The sequence below is a fragment of the Oncorhynchus mykiss genome, chromosome 10, assembly GCF_057628025.1.
Source record: "Oncorhynchus mykiss isolate SJ-2025 chromosome 10, ASM5762802v1, whole genome shotgun sequence".
In the NCBI taxonomy this organism is placed as follows: Eukaryota; Metazoa; Chordata; class Actinopteri; order Salmoniformes; family Salmonidae; genus Oncorhynchus; species Oncorhynchus mykiss.
The window spans coordinates 84258811-84285716 of NC_143031.1; the positions used below are offsets into that span (position 1 = coordinate 84258811).

General features: G+C 45.2%; 1 protein-coding gene across 7 annotated transcripts in view; it reads right to left on the reverse strand.

The window, feature by feature from the left end:
- Positions 1 to 6145: 6145 nt before the first annotated feature.
- The window catches only part of LOC110511271 (carboxypeptidase Z), a 36277-nt gene continuing 15516 nt past the window's right edge, over positions 6146 to 26906 (reverse strand). For 2 of the 7 annotated variants that reach the window (XM_090188191.1, XM_090188192.1), the window contains 14 exons: positions 26159 to 26213; positions 25611 to 25794; positions 24710 to 24857; positions 20620 to 20761; positions 20191 to 20264; positions 19543 to 19787; positions 17913 to 18074; positions 16968 to 17126; positions 15282 to 15349; positions 15147 to 15214; positions 14431 to 14570; positions 12638 to 12737; positions 10572 to 10717; positions 6146 to 7379 (listed from right to left, as the gene is read on the reverse strand). In XM_090188191.1, coding sequence (XP_090044317.1) covers positions 7134 to 7379; positions 10572 to 10717; positions 12638 to 12737; positions 14431 to 14570; positions 15147 to 15214; positions 15282 to 15349; positions 16968 to 17126; positions 17913 to 18074; positions 19543 to 19787; positions 20191 to 20264; positions 20620 to 20761; positions 24710 to 24857; positions 25611 to 25794; positions 26159 to 26213 — 1937 coding nt within the window. In that variant the 3' untranslated portion in view covers positions 6146 to 7133. The remainder of the gene's footprint in view (positions 7380 to 10571; positions 10718 to 12637; positions 12738 to 14430; positions 14571 to 15146; positions 15215 to 15281; positions 15350 to 16967; positions 17127 to 17912; positions 18075 to 19542; positions 19788 to 20190; positions 20265 to 20619; positions 20762 to 24709; positions 24858 to 25610; positions 25795 to 26158; positions 26214 to 26906) is intronic. The other 5 variants (XM_090188193.1, XM_090188194.1, XM_090188196.1 and 2 more) reach the window with 3 other exon arrangements.

The window sequence follows — 26906 nt, forward strand, 5'->3', positions numbered from 1 at the left end:
TCTACTTCATATCTATTGAATTATCTTGCCTCCCTTTGACTTTGGCACAATTGGTGCGTCTCAATTATCTCTCCAAGTGAGCACTTGTTCACTTCCCTATCGTGGATTTGAAAGGGAATGACTGGGTATATGGAAACTCTTTCTAGCCCATGTCACCATAACACCAATCCAATGCTTTATGACTTGAGGGCAGTAGGCCTACTGGGTGTATGGAAACTCTCTCTAGCCCATGTCACCACAACACCAATCCAATGCTTTATGACTTGAGGGCAGTAGGCCTAGTGAAGGAGTGTACACTTCAGGAGGAAGGAGAGATCATTTGTCGGCAGTATGCCTAGTGAATGAGTGTACACTTCAGGAGGAAGGAGAGATAACTGGGACATAACACAGACTTGAATAACATCTCTCTCTCTAAATCCCAACGCCTGGACAATTTCTCATCTTTCTACTCTCTTGTTTTTCATTCTCCGTCAATAGTTTAATGTCTACCCCTGTGGGTGGAAGGTGGCCTGGTCTTCATTTAATGTACGGTTGCGCCCTCTTGTGGTTAAAATAACTCATGACATCTCCCATCAAAGCAGTGTGAATGCCTGGTGGTTCATTTGGTGTACTCCCATGTCCCTGTCTAAGACCTGACTCAGGGAGGACAGAACAGGATGCATCCACCCATGTCCCTGTCTAAGACCTGACTCAGGGAGGACAGAACAGGATTGATCCACCCATGTTCCTGTCTAAGACCTGACTCAGGGAGGACAGAACAGGATTGATCCACTCATGTCACTGTCTAAGACCTGACTCAGGGAGGACAGAACAGGATGCATCCACCCATGTCCCTGTCTAAGACCTGACTCAGGGAGGACAGAACAGGATGCATCCACCCATGTCCCTGTCTAAGACCTGACTCAGGGAGGACAGAACAGGATGCATCCACCCATGTCCCTGTCTAAGACCTGACTCAGGGAGGACAGAACAGGATTGATCCACCCATGTCCCTGTCTAAAACCTGACTCAGGGAGGACAGAACAGGATTGATCCACCCATGTCCCTGTCTAAGACCTGACTCAGGGAGGACAGAACAGGATGCATCCACCCATGTCCCTGTCTAAGACCTGACTCAGGGAGGACAGAACAGGATTGATCCACTCATGTCCCTGTCTAAGACCTGACTCAGGGAGGACAGAACAGGATTGATCCACCCATGTCCCTGTCTGAGACCTGACTCAGGGAGGGCAGAACAGGATGGATCCACCCATGTCCCTGTCTAAGACCTGACTTAGGGAGGACAGAACAGGATTGGGGACATGAAATAGAGATTTTCAAGTCCTTGGTTTAATTAGAGCTACACAACTTCAGGGGACAAATAATATCCAAATCTCTCTGCCTTGCTTGGAACCGAAGAACCCTTGTTGAACCCCTCCTTTACCCTTGTTGAACCTCTCATTTACCCTTGTTGAACCCCTAATTTACCCTTGTTGAACCCCTAATTTACCCTTGTTGAATCCCTAATTATTTGAGTGCAACAATCACTATCGCTCTAAAAAAGTAGTGGTTCAACAAGGGTAAATTAGGGGTTCTTCAAGGAACCTCTTTAGTTGGTGGAGGTTCTTCAAAGGAACCTCTTTAGTTGGTGGGGGTTCTTCAAGGAACCTCTTTAGTTGGTGGGGGTTCTTCAAAGGAACCTCTTTAGTTGGTGGGGGTTCTTCAAGGAACCTCTTTAGTTGGTGGGGGTTCTTCAAAGGAACCTCTTTAGTTGGTGGGGGTTCTTCAGGGAACCTCTTTAGTTGGTGTTTAGTTAGTGTTTCAGTTTGAAGAACCCCTGAAGGATCCCCTCCAGGAACCTTTTAACAATGTACAGCTTTAGTTTAGTATATTTTCGTTCAGTGATTATGTGTGTGTTCACAGTGGAAGTGTAGTGGAGTAGGCCTGGGTCTAAAATACACTGAACAGAAACATAAACACAACATGTAGGCACAAAAAGCTTATTTATTCTCTGACAAGTGTGGCATATCAAGAAGCTGATTAAACAGCTTTATCATTCCACAGGTGCACCTTGTGCTGGGGACAATGAAAGGCCACTTCAAAATGTCCAGTTTTGTCACACAACACAATGCCACAGATGTCTCAAGTTTTGAGGGAGAGTATAATTGACATGCTGACTGCAGGGAATGTCCACCACAGCTGTTGCCAGAGAATTGAATGTTCATTTCTCTACCATAAGCCGCCTCTAATGTCGATTAAGAGAATTTGGTGGTACGTCCAACCGGCCTCACAACCGCAGACAAATGTGTAACCATGCCAGTCCAGGACCTCCACAGCTGGCTTCTTTACCTGCGGGATGGTCTGACACCAGTCAAACAGACAGCTGATGAAACTGAGGAGTATTTCTGTCTGTAATAAAGCCCTTTTGTGGGGAAAAAACTCCTTCTGATTGGCCTGGCTCCTCTCGGGAGAGGCGAAGGTTTGGAGCCGTGCGTCCTCCGAAACACAACCCAGCAGCATTGCCTCTTAACACAACGCCCACTTAACCCTTGAAGCCAGCAGCATTGCCTCTTAACACAACGCCCACTTAACCCTACACCGTTAACACCGTACACCTGGCAACCGTGTCAGCGTGCACTGCGCCCACAGGAGCCGCTAGTGCATGATGGGACAAGGACATCCCTGCCGGCCAAACCCTACCCTAACCCGGACGTCGCTGGGGAAATTGTGCGTCGCCTCATGAGTCTCCCGGTCAGCTGAGACAGGGCCTGGACTCAATCCCAGAATCTCTAGCGGCACAGCCTTAGACCACTGAGACAGGGCCTGGACTCAATCCCAGAATCTCCACTGAGACAGGGCCTGGACTCAATCCCAGAATCTCTAGCGGCACAGCCTTAGACCACAGAGACAGGGCCTGGACTCAATCCCAGAATCTCTAGCGACACAGCCTTAGACCACTGCCCCACCCGGGAGGCCCCCGTTTATATATTTGTGGTCAGTGTTATTTAACAGCCAGGAGAAGAAGAAGAAGAAGACGAAGAAGCCTATAAGGCTACTCTCTACTTCATATCTATTGAATTATCTTGCCTCCCTTTGACTTTGGCACAATGGGTGCGTCCCAATTATCTCTCCAAGTGAGCACTTGTTCACTTCCCTATCGTGGATTTGAAAGGGAATGACTGGGCGTATGGAAACTCTCTCTAGCCCATGTCACCACAACACCAATCCAATGCTTTATGACTTGAGGGCAGTAGGCCTAGTGAAGGAGTGTACTCTTCAGGAGGAAGAAGAGATCATTTGTGGGCAGTATGCCTAGTGAATGAGTGTACACTTCAGGAGGAAGGAGAGATAACTGGGACATAACACAGACTTGAATAACATCTCTCTCTCTAAATCCCAACGCCTGGACAATTTCTCATCTTTCTACTCTCTTGTTTTTCATTCTCCGTCTGGGTGGAAGGTGGCCTGGTCTTCATTTAATGTACGGTTGCGCCCCCTTGTGGTTAAAATAACTCATGACATCTCCCATCAAAGCAGTGTGAATGCCTGGTGGTTGATTTTGTGTACTGTGGCGCCATCTAGTGGCCAGTAGTGTAAACAACACCCTAAATCATGCAAATAGCAAGACCAATGGATTCCTCATCCCTTTTATCAATTTTTAATCTGAAATGAAAAGCATCTGACGGACAAAACGTGTAATAGTGATTTATCAAGAGGGTCTTGATTCTGGTAGGCTATAGACTGATACAGCTATAGACTGATACAGCTATAGACTGACACAGCTATACACTGATACAGCTATACACTGATACAGCTATACACTGATACAGCTATACACTGATACAGCTATAGACTGATACAGCTATACACTGATACAGCTATACACTGATACAGCTATAGACTGATACAGCTATAGACTGATACAGCTATACACTGATACAGCTATAGACTGATACAGCTATAGACTGATACAGCTATAGACTGATACAGCTATAGACTGATACAGCTATACACTGATACAGCTATAGACTGATACAGCTATAGACTGATACAGCTATAGACTGATACAGCTATACACTGACACAGCTATAGACTGATACAGCTATAGACTGATACAGCTATAGACTGATGCAGCTATAGACTGATACAGCTATAGACTGATACAGCTATAGACTGATACAGCTATAGACTGATACAGCTATAGACTGACACAGCTATACACTGATACAGCTATACACTGATACAGCTATAGACTGACACAGCTTATACACTGACACAGCTATACACTGATACAGCTATAGACTGATACAGCTATACACTGACACAGCTATACACTGACACAGCTATAGACTGATACAGCTATAGACTGACACAGCTATACACTGACACAGCTATACACTGATACAGCTATACACTGACACAGCTATATACTGACACAGCTATACACTGATACAGCTAGAGAGGAGAGGAGAGGAGTGGAGAGGAGAGGAGAGGAGGGGCAGGAGAGAGTAGGGGGGAGAGGAGAGAGTAGGGGGGAGAGGAGAGGAGGGGGAGAGGAGAGAGTAGGGGGGAGAGGAGAGGAGGGGGAGAGGAGAGGGTAGGGGGGAGAGGAGAGGAGGGGGAGAGGAGAGGAGAGTAGGGGGAGGAGAGAGGAGAGAGGAGGAGGAGAGGAGAGTAGGGGGGAGAGGAGAGTAGGGGGGAGAGGAGAGAGTAGGGGGGAGAGGAGAGAAGGGGGAGAGGAGAGAGGGAGAGGAGAGGAGGAGGAGAGGAGAGTAGGGGGGAGAGGAGAGTAGGGAGGAGGGGAGTATCTTTAGACATGCTGAGTCTTGAAGGCAGTAAGTCATCACAAGCTGCTTGTGTTTAGAATTTGCCCCCAATCCTTTAAAATGACAAATGTGTGTGCGTGCTAGGGTTTGTGTGTGTGTGTGTGTGTGTGTGTGTGTGTGCTAGGGTTTGTGTGTGTGTGTGTGTGTGTGTGTGTGTGTGCGTGCTAGGGTTTGTATGTGTGTGTGTGTGTGTGTGTGTGTGTGTGTGTGTGTGTGTGTGTAAGTGTGTGTGTAAGTGCTAGGGTTTGTATATGTGTGTGTGTGCTAGGGTTTGTGTGTGTGTGTGTCCCAACCTGTCAGATCCACAAGTCCACTTGTTGTAACAGAAAGACATTGAAACAGAAGCATTGTTAGAACCCCGAGGAAGATAGAACTCAGAGGATGAATGTTGTGATTAGAATGTCTTTAGACAGGGCCTGTCTAAAATCAAACATAATAGAACACTGAGGAAGACAGAATGTCTTAATGAAACATAATAGAAAACAGAGGAAGACAGAATGTCTTAATGAAACACAATAGAACACAGAGGAAGACAGAATGTCTTAATGAAACACAATAGAACACAGAGGAAGACAGAACTAGAATGTTTTAATGAAACATAATAGAACACAGAGGAAGACAGAACTAGAATGTCTTACTGAAACATAATAGAACACAGAGGAAGACAGAACTAGAATGTCTTAATGAAATAATAGAACACAGAGGAAGACAGAATGTCTTAATGAAACACAATAGAACACAGAGGAAGACAGAACTAGAATGTCTTAATGAAACGTAATAGAACACTGAGGAAGACAGAACTAGAATGTCTTAATGAAACATAATAGAACACAGAGGAAGACAGAACTAGAATGTCTTACTGAAACATAATAGAACACAGAGGAAGACAGAACTAGAATGTCTTAATGAAATAATAGAACACTGAGGAAGACAGAACTAGAATGTCTTAATGAAATAATAGAACACAGAGGAAGACAGAACTAGAATGTCTTAATGAAACATAATAGAACACAGAGGAAGACAGAACTAGAATGTCTTAATGAAACATAATAGAACACTGAGGAAGACAGAACTAGAATGTCTTAATGAAACATAATAGAACACTGAGGAAGACAGAACTAGAATGTCTTAATGAAACATAATAGAACACTGAGGAAGACAGAACTAGAATGTTTTAATGAAACATAATAGAACACAGAGGAAGACAGAACTAGAATGTTTTAATGAAACATAATAGAACACTGAGGAAGACAGAACTAGAATGTCTTAATGAAACATAATAGAACACAGAGGAAGACAGAACTAGAATGTTTTAATGAAACATAATAGAACACAGAGGAAGACAGAACTAGAATGTTTTAATGAAACATAATAGAACACAGAGGAAGACAGAACTAGAATGTCTTAATGAAACATAATAGAACACAGAGGAAGACAGAACTAGAATGTCTTAATGAAACATAATAGAACACAGAGGAAGACAGCATGTTTTAATGAAACATAATAGAACACAGAGGAAGACAGAACTAGAATGTTTTAATGAAACATAATAGAACACAGAGGAAGACAGAACTAGAATGTTTTAATGAAACATAATAGAACACAGAGGAAGACAGAACTAGAATGTTTTAATGAAACATAATAGAGCACCCATTATGTTAATGGAGGCCCAGAATCATTCCTGTTCAGGACACAACACATGATCAGATTCCTGCCCATAGTGGAGGTAGGTGTTCCCCTGGTGGACAGGGTACCTGGCCAGGAAGACTAAACAGAACATAAGGCCTTCTGGGAACATGGGGGGAACGTTGGTGGTACTCCGGCCAGAGCTAAATGTGATGGGGGACAGAAACCAAAAAAAGATTGAGAACCAATCTTGTAGGAGACATTTCACATAGCACCCATTCCCTTTACAGTGCACTACTTTTGACTATATAGGGAACAGGGTGCACTATATAGGGAATAGGGTGTACTATATAGGGAATAGGGTGTACTATATAGGGAATATGGTGCCATTTGGGATGCAAACTACAAATAATTTTTATTTTACCTAACTAGGCAAGTCAGTTTAAGAACAAATCCTTATTTTCAATGACGGCCTAGGAACAGTAGGTTGTTCAGGGGCAGAATGACAGATCTGTACCTTATCAGCTAGGGGATTTGAACTTGCAACCTTTCGGCTACTAGTCCAACGCTCTAACCACTAGCCTACCCTGCCGCCCCACAATGCACTTGGGCTTTGGTCAAATGTAGTGCACCAAATAAGGGAATAGTGTGAGGGAATAAGGGAATAGTGTGCCGTTTTCAGTCTTTCTCCTGTCCAGTCTTCTAGAAGTTCCGTAGCAGCCAGGTGGGAGCAGAGACTCCTGCCTGAGTAAAGTAGTTCCACCACCACGGCTTCTCCTGTCCCTCTGCTCCCATCCCCGGTTCCCTGGGTTCCCTGGGTTCCCTGGGTTCTCCCGGCTCGGAGCGGCCGTAGCTCTGGAAGTGGTTGTAAGGGTCGAAGCGCTCATAAGTGTCCAAGGAGGAGCTGAGGAACAGGTGGTAGTCTGGTCCTACTGGCTGAACAGGGACCTGGAGGAGAGGAGAGAAATACATATCTTTAATGAGAGGTAGGGGAGGAGGGAGGAGATAGGAACTGGAGAACAACAGGTGGTCTGGTCCTACTGGCTGAACAGGGACCTGGAGGAGAGGAGAGAAATACATATCTTTAATGAGAGGTAGGGGAGGAGGGAGGAGGGGGGAGAGGGGAGGTTACTCAGGCCCAGAAGCCAGGATATGCATATAATTGGTAGTACGGAATAGAAAACACTTTGAAGTTTCTAAAACTGTTAAAATAATACACGAGAGTATAACACAAGTGATATGGTAGTCGAAAATCCGAAGAAAAAAAAAACAAAATTATTTTTTTTGAGATCCCATGATCTTTCAATGAATAGCTATGGGTCCTATGTGATTCCAGCTCCCAAATTGCAATTCCTATGGCTTCCACTAGATGGCAACAGTCTTTGTCCCAAGGTTTCAGGCTTGTAAACATGAATGTTGAAGAAAGAATATGACTTTGAAAAGAGAGAGTCAGCTTTGAAAATCCAGTCTTGGGGCATCACGCCATAAAGAGGACGCTCACCAGCTTATTTTGTTTTCCTATTGAATATACTTCTTTCCGTATGAAATATTATAGTTAATTTACATTTGAGGAATAAACAGAAACGTAGTTTGACTTGTTTGAACAAAGTTAAGGTGTAGTTTTTCGGATTTCTATCTTGGCCAGTTGAACGAGTGGATTACTGAAATCGATGGCGCTAAACTAAACTGACTTTTTTTGGGATATAAAGAAGGATTTTATCTAACAAAACGACCATTCCTGTTGTAGCTGGGACCATTTGGATTGCAATCAGAGGAAGATTTTCAGAAGTAGGTGATTTATTTAATCACTGTTTGTGATTGAAAAATATGTTGTGGGGCGCCGTCCTCAAACAATGGCATGGTATGCTTTCACCGTAAAGCCTTTTGCAAATCTGAAAATTCAGTTAGATTAACAAGAATGTCAGCTTTTAACCGATATAAGATACTTGTATGTTCATAAATGTTTAATATTACTTATTATTTATTTGAATTTACTTACCCTCCAATTTCACCGGATGTTGTTGACAGGTATCTCGCTCAAGGGACGGCTAGCATTATACCTCAGATATCATGACACTGACATCAACAACTCAGATATCATGACACTGACATCAACACCTCAGATATCATGACACTGACATCAACACCTCAGATATCATGACACTGACATCAACACCTCAGATATCATGACACTGACATCAACACCTCAGATATCATGACACTGACATCAACATCTCAGATATCATGACACTGACATCAACATAATACACCTCAGATATCATGACACTGACATTAACACCTCAGATATCATGACACTGACATCAACACCTCAGATATCATGACACTGACATCAACATCTCAGATATCATGACACTGACATCAACACCTCAGATATCATGACACTGACATCAACATCTCAGATATCATGACACTGACATCAACATAATACACCTCAGATATCATGACACTGACATTAACACCTCAGATATCATGACACTGACATCAACACCTCAGATATCATGACACTGACATCAACATAATACACCTCAGATATCATGGCACTGACATCAACATATTACACCTCAGATATCATGACACTGACATCAACATCTCAGATATCATGACCCTGACATCAACACCTCAGATATCATGACACTGACATCAACACCTCAGATATCATGACACTGACATCAACATATTACACCTCAGATATCATGACACTGACATCAACATCTCAGATATCATGACACTGACATCAACATAATACACCTCAGATATCATGACACTGACTTCAACATATTACACCTCAGATATCATGACCCTGACATCAACACCTCAGATATCATGACACTGACTTCAACATATTACACCTCAGATATCATGACACTGACATCAATACCTCAGATATCATGACACTGACTTCAACATATTACACCTCAGATATCATGACCCTGACATCAACACCTCAGATATCATGACACTGACAACAACACCTCAGATATCATGACACTGACATCAACACCTCAGATATCATGACCCTGACATCAACATGATATATCTCAGATATCATGACACTGACATCAACACCTCAGATATCATGACACTGACAACAACACCTCAGATATCATGATATTGACATCAACATGATATATCTCAGATATCATGACACTGACATCAACACCTCAGATATCATGACACTGACAACAACACCTCAGATATCATGACCCTGACATCAACATAATACACCTCAGATATCATGACACTGACAACAACACCTCAGATATCATGACCCTGACATCAACATAATACACCTCAGATATCATGACACTGACATCAACACCTCAGACATCAACACCTCAGATATCATGACCCTGACATCAACACCTCAGATATCATGACACTGACATCAACACCTCAGATATCATGACACTGACATCAACACCTCAGATATCATGACCCTGACATCAACACCTCAGATATCATTACATTGACATCAACACCTCAGATATCATGACACTGACATCAACACCTCAGATATCATGACACTGACATCAACACCTCAGATATCATGACACTGATATCAACATAATACACATCAGATATCATGACACTGACAACAACACCTCAGATATCATGACACTGACATCAACACTTCAGATATCATGACACTGACATCAACACCTCAGATATCATGACACTGACATCAACACCTCAGATATCATGACACTGATATCAACATAATACACATCAGATATCATGACACTGACAACAACACCTCAGATTTCATGACACTGACATCAACACTTCAGATATCATGACACTGACATCAACACCTCAGATATCATGACACTGACATCAACACCTCAGATATCATGACCCTGACATCAACACCTCAGATATCATGACACTGACATCAACACCTCAGATATCATGACACTGACATCAACACCTCAGATATCATGACCCTGACATCAACACATCAGATATCATGACCCTGACATCAATATCATATTTCTGAAAACACTGATCCTGGCACAGAAACACCTCAGATATCATGACCCTGACATCAATATCATATTTCTGAAAACACTTATCCTGACACAGAAACACCTCAGATCACAGATAAACCTCTCACTTTACCTTTTTGAGCACGAAGTTGACCCGCCCAGCTTTTTCCATGTGAGCAGGCAGGTAAATTCTCTTGCTGACTTTGGAGTAACCTTTAGCTGATGCTGTTATGATGTGTGTTCCTGAGTTCATTAACCTCCAGTAATCACCTTCCTCCGCTAGAGAGAGAGAGAGAGAGAGAGAGAGAGAGAGGCAGGAGGAGGGAGGGAGGGAGGGGACAGGGACGGAGACAGGGATGGAGGGAGGGAGGGGACAGGGAAGGAGGGAGGGAGGGAGGCAGGGAATGGGGAGACAGAGAAGGAGGGAGACAGGGAAGGAGGGAGGCAGAGAAGGAGGGAGACAGAGAAAGAGGGAGACAGAGAAGGAGTGAGACAGGGAAGGAGAGAGAGAGAAAGAGGGAGACAGGGAAGGAGGGAGACAGGGAAGGAGGGAGACAGAGAAGGAGTTAGACAGAGAAGGAGGGAGACAGGGAAGGAGGGAGACAGGGAAGGAGACAGGGGACAGGGAAGGAGGGAGACAGTGAAAGAGGGAGACAGAGAAGGAGTTAGACAGAGAAGGAGTTAGACAGAGAAGGAGGGAGACAAAGAAGGAGGGAGACAGAGAAGGAGGGAGACAGGGAAGGAGGGAGACAGGGAAGGAGGGAGACAGGGAAGGAGGGAGACAGGGAAGGAGGGAGACAGGGAAGGAGACAGGGGACAGGGAAGGAGGGAGGGAGGGAGGGAGGCAGGGAAGGGGGAGACAGAGAAGGAGGGAGACAGGGAAGGAGGGAGACAGAGAAGGAGGGAGACAGAGAAAGAGGGAGACAGAGAAGGAGTGAGACAGGGAAGTAGAGAGACAGAGAAAGAGGGAGACAGAGGAGGAGGGAGACAGGGAAGGAGGGAGACAGGGAAGGAGGGAGACAGGGAAGGAGGGAAACAGAGAAAGAGGGAGACAGAGAAGGAGAGAGACAGGGAAGGAGGGAGACAGGGAAGGAGGGAGACAGGGAAGGAGGGAGACAGTGAAGGAGTTAGACAGAGAAGGAGTTAGACAGAGAAGGAGATAGACAGAGAAGGAGGGAGACAGAGAAGGAGTTAGACAGAGAAGGAGGGAGACAGGGAAGGAGGGAGACAGGGAAGGAGGGAGACAGGGAAGGAGACAGGGAAGGAGGGAGACAGTGACATGTTGATACAGGGTAACCACCACGAGAAAGCGTTTGTCTTGATGTCACGTCTCTCCAGTGATGACACAACGTCAAAAAGAATGTTGTGATTCCTTGCGTGTATACTGCCAACATCTCTACATTAACACCATACAATGTAAACCGCTTGGAGCGTCTGTAAAAGCTCTGTGAATGAAACTAGGTATGATCTATGTCCCAAATGGCTCCTTTGTCCCTCCATGGAGCTGTAACAGAGAGCCCTGCTCAGAAGTAGCCACCTGCTCAGAATTAGCCATTTGGGCTCCTATCTCCCTCCATAGAGCTCTAATAGAGGACCCTGCTCAGAAGTAGCCATTTGGGCTCCTTTCTCCCTCCATAGAGCTCTAACAGAGAGCCCTGCTCAGAAGTAGCCATTTGGGCTCCTTTCTCCCTCCATAAGGCTCTAACAGAGAGTCCTGCTCAGAAGCAGCCATTTGGGCTCCTATCTCCCTCCATAGAGCTCTAACAGAGAGCCCTGCTCAGAAGCAGCCATTTGGGCTCCTATCTCCCTCCATAGAGCTCTAACAGAGAGCCCTGCTCAGAAGCAGCCATTTGGGCTCCTATCTCCCTCCATAGAGCTCTAACAGAGAGCCCTGCTCAGAAGCAGCCATTTGGGCTCCTTTCTCCCTCCATAGAGCTCTAACAGAGAGCCCTGCTCAGAAGCAGCCATTTGGGCTCCTTTCTCCCTCCATAGAGCTCTAACAGAGAGCCCTGCTCAGAAGCAGCCATTTGGGCTCCTTTCTCCCTCCATAGAGCTCTAACAGAGAGCCCTGCTCAGAAGCAGCCATTTGGGCTCCTTTCTCCCTCCATAGAGCTCTAACAGAGAGTCCTGCTCAGAAGCAGCCTGTCTGGGCTGCAGACCTTATCCAGAACTATGGCTATCAGTTATTACGGTGGTTACCTGTGGTGACATCTTTACGAATTCCCCTGACAGATATGGACGCTCCCTTTATTCCATAGCCCTCTTCATCCTTCACCACTCCCTTAATACCTCTGTGGACCTGGAGAAGAGAAGGAACGACAGGGAATATCAGGCTTGGGGAATGACATAGGGTTATTTTAACAAATACTGCTTATTCCAGACTCATTCCAGGATTCTCCCAACCAGGATCCCTGGATATACGGCTTATTCCCCCCTCATTCCAGGATTCTCCCAACCAGGATCCCTGGATATACGGCTTATTCCCCCCTCATTCCAGGATTCTCCCAACCAGGATTTCTGGATATACGGCTCATTCCCCACTCATTCCAGGATTCTCCCAACCAGGATTTCTGGATATACGGCTCATTTCCCACTCATTCCAGGATTTTCCCAACCAGGATTCCAGGATTCTCCCAACCAGGATTCCTGGATATACGGCTCATTCCCCACTCATTCCAGGATTTTCCCAACCAGGATTCCAGGATTCTCCCAACCAGGATTCCTGGATATACTGCTTATCCCCCCTGATTCTAGGATTCTCCCAACCAGATTCCTGGAAACCCAGGAAATTTTTTGGGGGGGGAAGTTTCCTGGAATTTGCAACCCTATCAGTGAATGGCAGGGAATGCTAAGGTCAGTGGAGGCTGGTGGGCGGGACAAATATATAGTAGGACGGCAGCTTAAAACTTCTTCGGGATCGGTGTCCCGTCCACGGGACGGTTGAGCTAATGTAGGCTAATGCGATTAGCATGAGGTTGAGCTAATGTAGGCTAATGTGTTTAACATGAGGTTGAGCTAATGTAGGCTAATGTGATTAACATGAGGTTGAGCTAATGTAGGCTAATGCGATTAGCATGAGGTTGAGCTAATGTAGGCTAATGCGATTAGCATGAGGTTGAGCTAACGTAGGCTAATGTGATTAGTATGAGGTTGAGCTAATGTAGGCTTATGCGATTAGCATGAGGTTGTAAGTAACTAAGAACATTTCCCAGGACATAGACATATCTGATATTGTCAGGAAGCTTAAATGCTTGTTAATCTAACTGCACTGTCCAATTTACAGTAGCTATTAGAGTTTTGAACATGAAAAGTTATTAATAAACAAGTTAGGCACATTTGGGTAGTCTTGATACAACATTTTGAACAGAAATGCAATGGTTCATTGGATCAGTCTAAAACTTTGCACATGCACTGCTGCACTCTAGTGGCCAAAATCTAAATTGCAGCTGGGCTGGAATAATACATTGTGGCCTTTCTCTTGCGTTTCAAAGATGATGGTACAAAAAAATAGTTGTTTTTTTCTTTGTATTATCTTTTACCAGATCTAATGTGTCATATTCTCCTACATTCCTTTCACATTTCCACAATCTTCAAAGTGTTTCCTTTCAAATGGTGTCAAGAATATGAATATCCTTCCTCCAGGGCCTGAGCTACAGGCAGTTAGATTTAGGTATGTCATTTTAGGCGAACATTTGGGAAAAAAAGGGGGTGGATCCTTAAGAGGTTTTAACATAACGGCTGTATTGGAATGAATGGAACGGAATCAGACACATCAAACACATGTTTTCCGTGTGTTCAATATACAGCTCCATGTATTCCATTCCAGCCATTACAAAGAGCCAGCTGTCCTCCTATATCTCTGCCCACCAGCCACCACTGATAAGGACATTAAACATGGTCATAAAATGATGAGACAGCACAAAGGCCTTCTACGGTATAACTACGGCACAAAATGGCTGTCTGGTCGCTGGGCTATAGAGAGGCAGACCCACCGACTCCATGAAACTGAGCAGGGCCTCCTTGTTCCTGAGCCACTCTGGGTAGAGCTCCTCTTCAGAAGGGAACTTGTCACAGCCCAGCTCCACCGTAATCTCCAGACAGTTAGTGTGGAGGTAGTTAAAGTCTGACATGCCTACGGTACCGGAGAAATAGAGAGTTAGGACACACCGTAAATATATACACTAGACACACAAGTACTGAGAATTAACAGACAGAGACAGGAATAAGAGGGGGAGGTTAAGGAGAGGAGGAAGAGAGGAGGAGAGAAAAGAGGAAGAGAGGAGGAGAGGAGGAGAGGAAAAGAGGAAGAGAGGAGGAGAGAGAAGAGAAAGAGGAGGAGGAGAGAGAAGAGGAAGAGAGGAGGAGAGGAGGAGAGAGGAGAGGAGGAAAGGAAGAGATGAGAGGAGAAAAGGAAGAGAGGAAGAGAGGAGGAGAGAGGAGAGGAGGAAAGGAAGAGATGAGAGGAGAAAAGGAAGAGAGGAAGAGAGGAGGAGAGGAGGAGAGGAGGAGAGGAAAAGAGGAGGAGGAGAGGAGGAGAGAGAAGAGATGGAGAGGAGGAGAGAGAAGAGAAGGAGAGGAGGAGAGGAGAGGAGGAGAGAGAAGAGGAAGAGAGGAGGAGAGGACGAGAGGAAGAGAGAGTAAGAATGACACGAGAAGGAGAGACAGAATGACACGAGGAGGAGAGGAGAAGATATAGAAGGTTCCGTACCCCCTGGGAAGCTGTACCACAGAGCTCCATTGATGATGCCTCCACTCCGGATGAAGGACGCTCCACACCTAGAATATACAATATATAGGTCATGTAATAAGGGGTGATCATAATAATAGCCAGGAATATAATCACCTCTCTGTGTTGTTGTCGGCCATGCTGGCGTGAGAGTCTGCGTATGTCCGGGCCAGCTGCTTAAATGCCTGCAGAGAGGAACACAGTCTCTACTCTACAACATGGCATTTTCTAGCCTGGGAACAGAAGAGGTTTTCACCACTGACATGAACTAGGTGTAGAACAGGGTACCTGTTGGTCAGATTTAGGACAGGGTACTCGTTGGTCAGGTTTAGAACAGGTACCTGTTGGTCAGGTGTATTACAGGACAGGGTACCTGTTCATCAGGTGTATTACAGGACAGGGTACCTGTTGGTCAGGTGTATTACAGGACAGGGTACCTGTTGGTCAGGTGTAGGACAGGACAGGGTACCTGTTGGTCAGATGTATTACAGGACAGGGTACCTGTTCATCAGGTGAAGGACAGGACAGGGTACCTGTTCACCAGGTGTATTACAGGACAGGGTACCTGTTGGTCAGATGTATTACAGGACAGGGTACCTGTTCATCAGGTGTATTACAGGACAGGGTACCTGTTGGTCAGGTGTAGGACAGGACAGGGTACCTGTTGGTCAGGTGTATTACAGGACAGGGTACCTGTTCATCAGGTGTATTACAGGACAGGGTACCTGTTCATCAGGTGTATTACAGGACAGGGTACCTGTTGGTCAGGTGTATTACAGGACAGGGTACCTGTTGGTCAGGTGTATTACAGGACAGGGTACCTGTTGGTCAGATGTATTACAGGACAGGGTACCTGTTCATCAGGTGTATTACAGGACAGGGTACCTGTTCATCGGGTGTATTACAGGACAGGGTACCTGTTGGTCAGGTGTATTACAGGACAGGGTACCTGTTGGTCAGGTGTATTACAGGACAGGGTACCTGTTGGTCAGGTGTATTACAGGACAGGGTACCTGTTGGTCAGGTGTATTACAGGACAGGGTACCTGTTGGTCAGGTGTATTACAGGACAGGGTACCTGTTGGTCAGGTGTATTACAGGACAGGGTACCTGTTCATCAGGTGTATTACAGGACAGGGTACCTGTTGGTCAGGTGTATTACAGGACAGGGTACCTGCTCATCAGGTGTATTACAGGACAGGGTACCTGTTGGTCAGGTGTATTACAGGACAGGGTACCTGTTGGTCAGGTGTATTACAGGACAGGGTACCTGTTGGTCAGGTGTATTACAGGACAGGGTACCTGTTCATCAGGTGTATTACAGGACAGGGTACCTGTTGGTCAGGTGTATTACAGGACAGGGTACCTGTTCATCAGGTGTATTACAGGACAGGGTACCTGTTCATCAGGTGTATTACAGGACAGGGTACCTGTTGGTCAGGTGTATTACAGGACAGGGTACCTGCTCATCAGGTGTAGGACAGGACAGGGTACCTGTTGGTCAGGTGCATTACAGGACAGGGTACCTGTTGGTCAGGTGTAGGACAGGACAGGGTACCTGCTGGTCAGGTGTATTACAGGAGAGGGTACCTGTTGGTCAGGTGTATTACAGGACAGGGTACCTGTTGGTCAGGTGTATTACAGGACAGGGTACCTGTTGGTCAGGTGTATTACAGGACAAGGTACCTGTTGGTCAAGTGTAGGACAGGACAGGGTACCTGTTGGTCAGGTGTAGGACAGGGTACCTGTTGGTCAGGTGTAGGACAGGGTACCTGTTGGTCAGGTGTATTACAGGACAGGGTACCTGTTCATCAGGTGTAGGGGAGAACATCCTCTCTTCATGGAGGTGTCTAGAGAAGTCAAAGGGATAAGAGATCACCAGCTCTCCACCATGGAGGCTCGCAGACTGGACAAACGGCACAGACCTGATCCACTTCATCACTGCATAAGTCTCTGAAGCTACCTGAGAGAGGAGAGGAGAGGAGAGGAGAGGAGAGGAGAGGAGAGGAGAGGAGAGGAGAGGAGAGGAGAGGAGAGGAGGATAATTACACATTTCCCTTACAAAACTGGTTTTGTCTAAAACTCTGGACACCCCTAGAACATATCTTACCAAAACAGTAGGAATGTCCTGTACCTTACCAAAACAGTAGGAATGTCCTGTACAGTAGGAATGTCCTGTACCTTACCAAAACAGTAGGAATGTCCTGTACAGTAGAAATGTCCTGTACCTTACCAAAACAGTAGGAATCTCCTGTACCTTACCAAAACAGTAGGAATGTCCTGTACCTTACCAAAACAGTAGGAATGTCCTGTACCTTACCAAAACAGTAGGAATGTCCTGTACCTTACCAAAACAGTAGGAATGTCCTGTACCTTACCAAAACAGTAGGAATGTCCTGTACCTTACCAAAACAGTAAGAATGTCCTGTACCTTACCAAAACAGTAGGAATGTCCTGTACCTTACCAAAACAGTAGGAATGTCCTGTACCTTACCAAAACAGTAGGAATGTCCTGTACCTTACCAAAACAGTAGGAATGTCCTATACCTTACCAAAACAGTAGGAATGTCCTATACATTCCCACATCAACAGAAAGCTAAGTTCCCATACCATCGGAGAGGTACCTACACCTGAGGGACTTGCTATAGAGAAGCTAGTTACATCACTCATGTGTACACACCTCTCCGATGGCCTCACTGGCGCCATCCCACTACCGACACCAGTGTAGCGAGATGTTGATATTACATACCTTACCAAACCAGTAAGAGTCTGGGATGGGGATGTGGTCTGTGCGGAACCGTTTGATCCTGCGATTCCGGTAGAGGATAGACGTAAGGTCAGGAAAGTTTCGGTTCAAGTCTAGGTTCTGAGCGTTGGTGCGACCCACCGTCCAACCGTTGAGCTCGTGACCCTACACAAACACACACAGAGGGTAAAGGTTGTGACCCTAGACATGGTTCAACACCCCACGACCCTGCAGGAGCGTTACGGGGAGGAGTGAAGAGTGAAGCATCATGGGTAATGGAAAACATGGGAAGTCATGTCGGTTAGAAGAATGTGATTGGATAGGATGAATATAAGAGGTCAGGAGTGTTTTGTTGACCATGTGACCCAGAAGAGGGCCCAGAGATTTTCCCAGTCAAGTCACATGATCGTTCCCTATACAGGAAGTAATTTAGGGACAGACTATGTAATCCGTCCGGAGAGAACAAGCTGTCGAGTAAACATTTATGTTTTTATTAAAACCTTTATTTTAAGAGGCAAGTCAGTGAAGAACAAATTCTTATTTAAAATGACGGCCTACACCGTCCAAACCCGGACGACGCTGGGCCAATTGTGCGCCGCCCTATGGGATTCCCCATCACAGCCGGCCGGGTTGTGATACAGCCTGGATATCGAACCAGGGTGTCTGTAGTGACAGGACATGCTGTTTGTGTGAAGAAGATAGTCCAGAAATCATTCGGTTGTTTGAAAAGATGATGATAAAGACAATGGAGCTTCCCACCGCCAGCTGTTGGGAAAAACAACGACTAGACGTTCTATCTATTACAAGAAGATAGTCCAGAAATCATTCGGTTGTTTGAAAAGATGATGATAAAGACAATAGAGCTTCCCACCGCCAGCTGTTGGGAAAAACAACGACTAGACGTTCTATCTATTACAAGAAGATAGTCCAGAAATCATTCGGTTGTTTGAAAAGATGATGATAAAGACAATAGAGCTTCCCACCGCCAGCTGTTGGGAAAAACAACGACTAGACGTTCTATCTATTACAAGAAGATAGTCCAGAAATCATTCGGTAGTTTGAAAAGATGATGATAAAGACAATAGAGCTTCCCACCGCCAGCTGTTGGGAAAAACAACGACTAGACGTTCTATCTATTACAAGAAGATAGTCCAGAAATCATTCGGTAGTTTGAAAAGATGATGATAGCGACAATAGAGCTTCCCACCGCCAGCTGTTGGGAAAAACAACGACTAGACGTTCTATCTATTACAAATATATTTGTTACATTTTATATTTTAAGAAAAACGTTTTGAGATTTCTAGCAGTGTTACCTCTTCGACCTTAAACACAGCTACAAAAAAAAATGGCACTGCGTTTCCATGACAACAGTCTAACCGACGGCTCTTGTTGATTGGTTGAGGACACTATCACTCTGTCTCTCTGGTAGTGGGAGGGGCTGAACAAATAGGAGAGCTCAGGTAGATGATAGGCAGTTGCGAAAAGGGGCAAGGCTTAGAAAGAGAGTGCCCCAACACATGCTGTCACAGACTCTATATAATGGAGAAGATAGGAGGCGTGGCCTCTTTCTATCTCTAACGCGGCGGTTGGTTGGTCCCGGCTTCGACGTTTTTTAAATTTATTTGTGATTTACTTCCTGGTTGTGGTGTGGTTGTTGTTCCGGGTCGTTGCTATCCTCTACCTCGGCGGCCGCCAGCTCGTAACCGTCGGGGTTCATGGACGCCAGGATGTGGATGCGCGTGGTGTTTACGAGCGTCTGGATACGCTGGTTGCCAAGGAGATACTCGGAACACAGGTACTGGGCCAGGTAGAGCAGCAACTGGCGACCCAGGACCTCGTTGCCATGCATGTTGCCAACCAGCTTGATCTCCGGTTCCACTGAGATGGGGGAGATGGGGGAGGGAGAGACGGGGGAGGAAGGGAGGGGGTGAGAGACACAGGAAAGGAATTGCTCAAGTCAAAACCTGTGTCAAAGTTCATTTTAGAAGATGTTAAGACACAGGAGGTCCTCGACTAGCCCTGTACCAATAGGCTTTAATAAACAGGAGGTCCTCAACTAGCCCTGTACCAATAGGCTTTAATAAACAGGAGGTCCTCAACTAGCCCTGTACCAATAGGCTTTAATAAACAGGAGGTCCTCAACTAGCCCTGTACCAATAGGCTTTAATAAACAGGAGGTCCTCAACTAGCCCTGTACCAATGGGCTCCCTAGCTCACTTGCCCCATTGCGGTGCAGTTCAAACCCCAGAAATCACTCCACCTTAAATCGTCACACACTCACACAGTTCATGCCCTCCGGGGTTGTCTGTGAACTCTATGGCCAGGAGGTCTTTCCCCTCTGTGCTGCGTCCGATACTGTAGATATATAGATACACAGATCAGTACTGTAGATATATAGATACACAGATCCGTACTGTAGATATATAGATACACAGATCAGTACTGTAGATATATAGATACACAGATCCGTACTGTAGATATATAGATACACAGATCAGTACTGTAGATATATAGATACACAGATCAGTACTGTAGATATATAGATACACAGATCGGTACTGTAGATATATAGATACACAGATCGGTACTGTAGATATATAGATACACAGATCAGTACTGTAGATATATAGATACACAGATCAGTAGTTTATTCATCCCCTTGAGGTTGTATTTCCTGTCAAAGCAAACAGCAGCAGACAACAGCCAGTACCTGTAGGTGCGGGAGATGTGAGAGCACTTGGCAGCCGTCCTCTTCAGAACGCTGTACATTTGGGCGTTGGAGTGGTACGTGAACTGAATGATGGTGGAGGGTTCGTCTGGAGACAGGTTGGAGAAAGCCACTTCCTGTCTGGCTGAGAGGGAGAGGGCGAAAGGAGGAGGGGAGGGGGGTCGAGTGATATGGAGGAAGGGGGTGGGAGATTAGCTGAATTGATCATAGTTGGTTTTCTGAAACACCCCTTCGGGATCGGTGTCCAATCCACGGGATGGTTGAGCTAATGTAGGCTAATTTGATTAGCATGAGGTTGTACGTAACAAGAACATTTCCCAGGACATAGACATATCGGATATGGGCAGAAAGCTTAAATTCTTGTTAATCTAACTGCACTGTCCAATTTACATTAGCTAATACAGTGAAAGAATACCATGCTATTGTTTGAGGAGTGTGCACAATTTTGAACATGAAAAGGTATGAATAAACAAATTAGGCACATTTGGGCAGTCTTGATACAACATTTTGAACAGAAATGCAATGTTCAATGGATCAGTCTAAACTTTGCACAGACACCGCTGCCATCTAGTGGCCAAAATCTAAATTGCAGCTGGGCTGGAAGAAATACATTATGGCCTTTCATTTTAGGTGAACATTTAAAAAAAGGGGCGGACACACATTACGATTGTCATGTTAAATTACTTGGTAAGCTCTTTCAAATACATTTGTAATGTATTTAGGAACTAAAAATGCACTATGTCCTAGATAGCTTTTCAGGTATTTGTGAATGCTAAGACAAGGTAGAATGTATGTTTGACATGTTAAAATTCTATTTGTGTAACAGTACATTAAAAACTCTTATTTTGTAAGACAGGGTAGAATGCGTGTTTAACATGTTAAAATTCTATTTGTGTAACAGTACATTAAAAACTCTTATTTTGTAAGACAGGGTAGAATGCGTGTTTAACATGTTAAAATTCTATTTGTGTAACAGTACATTAAAAACTCTTATTTTGTAAGACAGGGTAGAATGCGTTTTTAACATGTTAAAATTCTATTTGTGTAACAGTACATTAAAAAACTCTTATTTTGTAAGACAGGGTAGAATGTATGTTCAACATGCTAAACACTTCTTTGGGCTAGGGGGCAGTATTCGGAAGTTTGGATGAATGAGGTACCCAAAGTAAACTGCCTGTTACACAGGCCCAGATGCAAGGATATGCATATAATTGGTGGTATTGGATAGAAAACACTCTAAAGTTTCAGAAACTGTTAAAGGCGAAAACCCGAGGAGAATCCATCTGTAATTTCTTTTGGGGGGGGATGATGACATCATTTAAAATGGCTGTCTATGGGAAAATCTATGGAATACCTCCCAGATTGCAGTTCCTAGGGCTTCCACTACATGTCACCAGTTCCTAGGGCTTCCAGTAGATGTCAACAGTTCCTAGGGCTTCCAGTAGATGTCAACAGTTCCTAGGGCTTCCAGTAGATGTCAACAGTTCCTAGGGCTTCCACTAGATGTCAACAGTTCCTAGGGCTTCCAGTAGATGTCAACAGTTCCTAGGGCTTCCACTAGATGTCAACAGTTCCTAGGGCTTCCAGTAGATGTCAACAGTTCCTAGGGCTTCCAGTAGATGTCAACAGTTCCTAGGGCTTCCAGTAGATGTCAACAGTTCCTAGGGCTTCCAGTAGATGTCAACAGTTCCTAAGGCTTCCAGTAGATGTCAACAGTTCCTAGGGCTTCCAGTAGATGTCAACAGTTCCTAGGGCATCCAGTAGATGTCAACAGTTCCTAGGGCTTCCAGTAGATGTCAACAGTTCCTAGGGCTTCCAGTAGATGTCAACGGTTCCTAGGGCTTCCAGTAGATGTCAACAGTTCCTAGGGCTTCCAGTAGATGTCAACAGTTCCTAGGGCTTCCAGTAGATGTCAACAGTTCCTAGGGCTTCCAGTAGATGTCAACAGTTCCTAGGGCTTCCAGTAGATGTCAACAGTTCCTAGGGCTTCCAGTAGATGTCAACAGTTCCTAGGGCTTCCAGTAGATGTCAACAGTTCCTAGGGCTTCCAGTAGATGTCAACAGATCCTAGGGCTTCCAGTAGATGTCAACAGTTCCTAGGGCTTCCAGTAGATGTCAACAGTTCCTAGGGCTTCCAGTAGATGTCAACAGTTCCTAGGGCTTCCACTAGATGTCAACAGTTCCTAGGGCTTCCAGTAGATGTCAACAGTTCCTGGGGCTTCCACTAGATGTCAACAGTTCCTAGGGCTTCCAGTAGATGTCAACAGTTCCTAGGGCTTCCAGTAGATGTCAACAGTTCCTAGGGCTTCCAGTAGATGTCAACAGTTCCTAGGGCTTCCAGTAGATGTCAACAGTTCCTAAGGCTTCCAGTAGATGTCAACAGTTCCTAGGGCTTCCAGTAGATGTCAACAGTTCCTAGGGCATCCAGTAGATGTCAACAGTTCCTAGGGCTTCCAGTAGATGTCAACAGTTCCTAGGGCTTCCAGTAGATGTCAACGGTTCCTAGGGCTTCCAGTAGATGTCAACAGTTCCTAGGGCTTCCAGTAGATGTCAACAGTTCCTAGGGCTTCCAGTAGATGTCAACAGTTCCTAGGGCTTCCAGTAGATGTCAACAGTTCCTAGGGCTTCCAGTAGATGTCAACAGTTCCTAGGGCTTCCAGTAGATGTCAACAGTTCCTAGGGCTTCCAGTAGATGTCAACAGTTCCTAGGGCTTCCAGTAGATGTCAACAGATCCTAGGGCTTCCAGTAGATGTCAACAGTTCCTAGGGCTTCCAGTAGATGTCAACAGTTCCTAGGGCTTCCAGTAGATGTCAACAGTTCCTAGGGCTTCCAGTAGATGTTAACAGATCCTAGGGCTTCCAGTAGATGTCAACAGTTCCTAGGGCATCCAGTAGATGTCAACAGTTCCTAGGGCTTCCAGTAGATGTCAACAGATCCTAGGGCTTCCAGTAGATGTCAACAGTCCCTAGGGCTTCCAGTAGATGTCAACAGTTCCTAGGGCTTCCAGTAGATGTCAACAGTTCCTAGGGCTTCCAGTAGATGTCAACAGTTCCTAGGGCTTCCAGTAGATGTCAACAGATCCTAGGGCTTCCAGTAGATGTCAACAGTTCCTAGGGCATCCAGTAGATGTCAACAGTTCCTAGGGCTTCCAGTAGATGTCAACAGATCCTAGGGCTTCCAGTAGATGTCAACAGTTCCTAGGGCTTCCAGTAGATGTCAACAGTTCCTAGGGCTTCCAGTAGATGTCAACAGTTTTTAGAAAGAGATTCAGGTGTGTTTTTTGATAAATTAGCTAGAATTTGTAGTTTTTCTAGGTAGCTTCCATTTTGGCTGTAGTGTTGTGGCGTGCGTCAGTGAGGGCGCACACTTTACGTTATTTATCTCCGGTAATGAACATACTGTTCTCCGTCTTAAATTTTATCATTTATTTAAATATTAGGGTACCTGAGGATTCATTAGAAACGTTGTTTGACTTGTTTGGACGAAGTTTCAGGTTCATTTGTATGCATTTTGAATGAGGGTAACCGGTGGATTAGTCAGTCAAGCGCGCCAACTAAACTGACATTTTTTGGGATATTAGAAAGGACTTTATCGAACAAAAGGATCATTTGTTATGTAGCTGGGACCCGTGTGATTGCAAACAGAGGAAGATCTTCAAAGGTAAGTGATTTATTTTATCGCTATTTCTGACTTTTGTGATGCCTTTGCTTGTTTGGAAAATGTTTGTAAGGCTTTTGTACACGGGCCGGCTGTCCTCAGATAATAATTGCATAGTGTGCTTTCGCCGTAACGCCTTTTTGAAATCTGACAAAGCAGCTGGATAAACAAGATGTTAAGCTTTTAAACAATGTAAGACACTTGTATTTTCATGAATGTTTAATATTACACATTTTGTATTTTGAATTTCGCACTCTGCAATTTCACAGGATGTTGGACAGGTGGGACACTAACGTCCCACCTAGCTCAGAGGTAATAAAAATAAAATTTGTACAGTACAGTAAAAACTCTTATTGTGTAATTATTGTATATTCAACAAGTTATTTTTAACATGTACAATTCCGGGAGGGCTACCTCTTAACGGGGCCAACGGGTCGTGACAGCCTTCCTGTTCGCCGGCGAAGAATCGGTCACAGTCTAGGAAGTAAGGCCACGCCATGTCGATGCCCTCGAACGCGTGGCCACACCCCTTCCTCACCGCCTCACATGCACTGCGGCATGACTTTAGAAGAAGAAGAAGAAGAAGGGGGAATATGAGGAGAAGAAGAATACTGTATTAATCCATATGAGATGGACACCCATCCTGGATCCAACCCTTCCAGCACACACACCTTGACTGTTGTGGGGCTGGAACTAAATGTGCTAGCTGGGACACACCTTGACTGTTGTGGGGTTGGAACTAAATGTGCTAACTGGAACACACCTTGACTGTTGTGGGGCTAGAACTAAATGTGCTAACTGGAACACACCTTGACTGTTGTGGGGTTGGAACTAAATGTGTTAGCTGGGACACACCTTGACTGTTGTGGGGTTGGAACTAAATGTGCTAACTGGAACACACCTTGACTGTTGTGGGGCTGGAACTAAATGTGCTAACTGGGACACACCTTGACTGTTGTGGGGCTGGAACTAAATGTGCTAGCTGGGACACACCTTGACTGTTGTGGGGCTGGAACTAAATGTGCTAGCTGGGACACACCTTGACTGTTGTGGGGCTAGAACTAAATGTGCTAGCTGGGACACACCTTGACTGTTGTGGGGCTGGAACTAAATGTGCTAGCTGGGACACACCTTGACTGTTGTGGGGCTGGAACTAAATGTGTTAGCTGGGACACACCTTGACTGTTGTGGGGCTAGAACTAAATGTGCTAGCTGGGACACGCCTTGACGGGGGCGGGGCTAGAACTAAATGTGCTAGCTGGGACACGCCTTGACGGGGGCAGGGCTGGAACTAAATGTGCTAGCTGGGACACACCTTGACAGGTGCGGGGCTGGGTAGGTCTTGGCAGCGCGGGGCGAGTACGGAGCACCCCAGCAGACGGATGTCGGGGGAACACTCCCCGTTGAGGAGACCGTGGATCACAGAGAGGAGGAGGTACTCAGCTCCAGACTCCACCTCGTGACGAGACTGCTGACCTAGGATGTTAGGGAAGATGGTCCTGGGGAGAGAGGAGATGAGCAATTGATCAATTGGTTGATTGGTCGATCTGACGATCAGTCTGTTGAACAGTCAGTCAGTAGGTCAATCAATCAATCAATTAGTCAGTCAGTCAGTAAATCTGTGAATCGGTCTGTCGATCAGTCAGTGAATCAATCAGTCAAGTAGATGAGAACATATTGGTAATGTTTTTTCTCAAACAAAGTTATTCTCTTCCATTTCCATGTGGGAAATATCTTCACCCTAGGGTAAGGGAGGGAACCCCCTATGGGCCCTGGTCAAAAGTACTGCACTATATAGGGAATAGTGTGGCATTTGGGATGCATACTCGGCTTATAGTAAGGGAGGGTAACCTGAAGACTCACCTGGAGTAGTCCAGGTCATTGCAGTAACCCAGGTTAATCTCTGAACACACTGCGGCTGTGGAGGGAGGAGGGTTAAGAGGAGGACACAACATTTAGGAACGTTCAGATAGAAATATGTTATGTAGAACAAACATGCCTCTCTGACATGTCGAACTAGGAGTCATGTCGGCTGTAATCATGGCATTTCTATCTGCATTGTTGGACAACGTTGGACAACTGAACCTGGTCACACTTTATTGTCTACTTTGTTGATGTTACTATGATATAGGACTTACTCAAGACTTAAGGGACTTTACCCAGCTAGCAGCACATTTGGTATACTTGGAAGTTGTGGGAAAGTACGTTTTTGGTTTCTTGTTCGTTCTGGGAACGAAGACATAGGTTTCCTGACATTTAAAATGGAACATTTTGCCTGTTCTTGGAACGTAGATTTTTAGGTTGCAGGGAGGTTCTGAGAACGTTGCAGGGAGGTTCTGAGAACGTTGCAGGGAGGTTCATTTTAAAAGGCTGATTGATCATTAGAAAACCCTTAGAAAAAATTTGTAAGCACAGCTGAAAACTTTTGTCCTGATTTAAAGAAGCAATAAAACTGGCCTTCTTTAAACTTGTTGAGTATCTGGAGCATCAGCATTAGTGGGTTCGATTACAGGCTCAAAATGGCCAGAAACAAAGAACTTTCTTCTGAAACTCGTCAGTCTATTCTTGTTCTGAGAAATTAAGGCTATTCCATGCGGGAAATTGCCAAGCA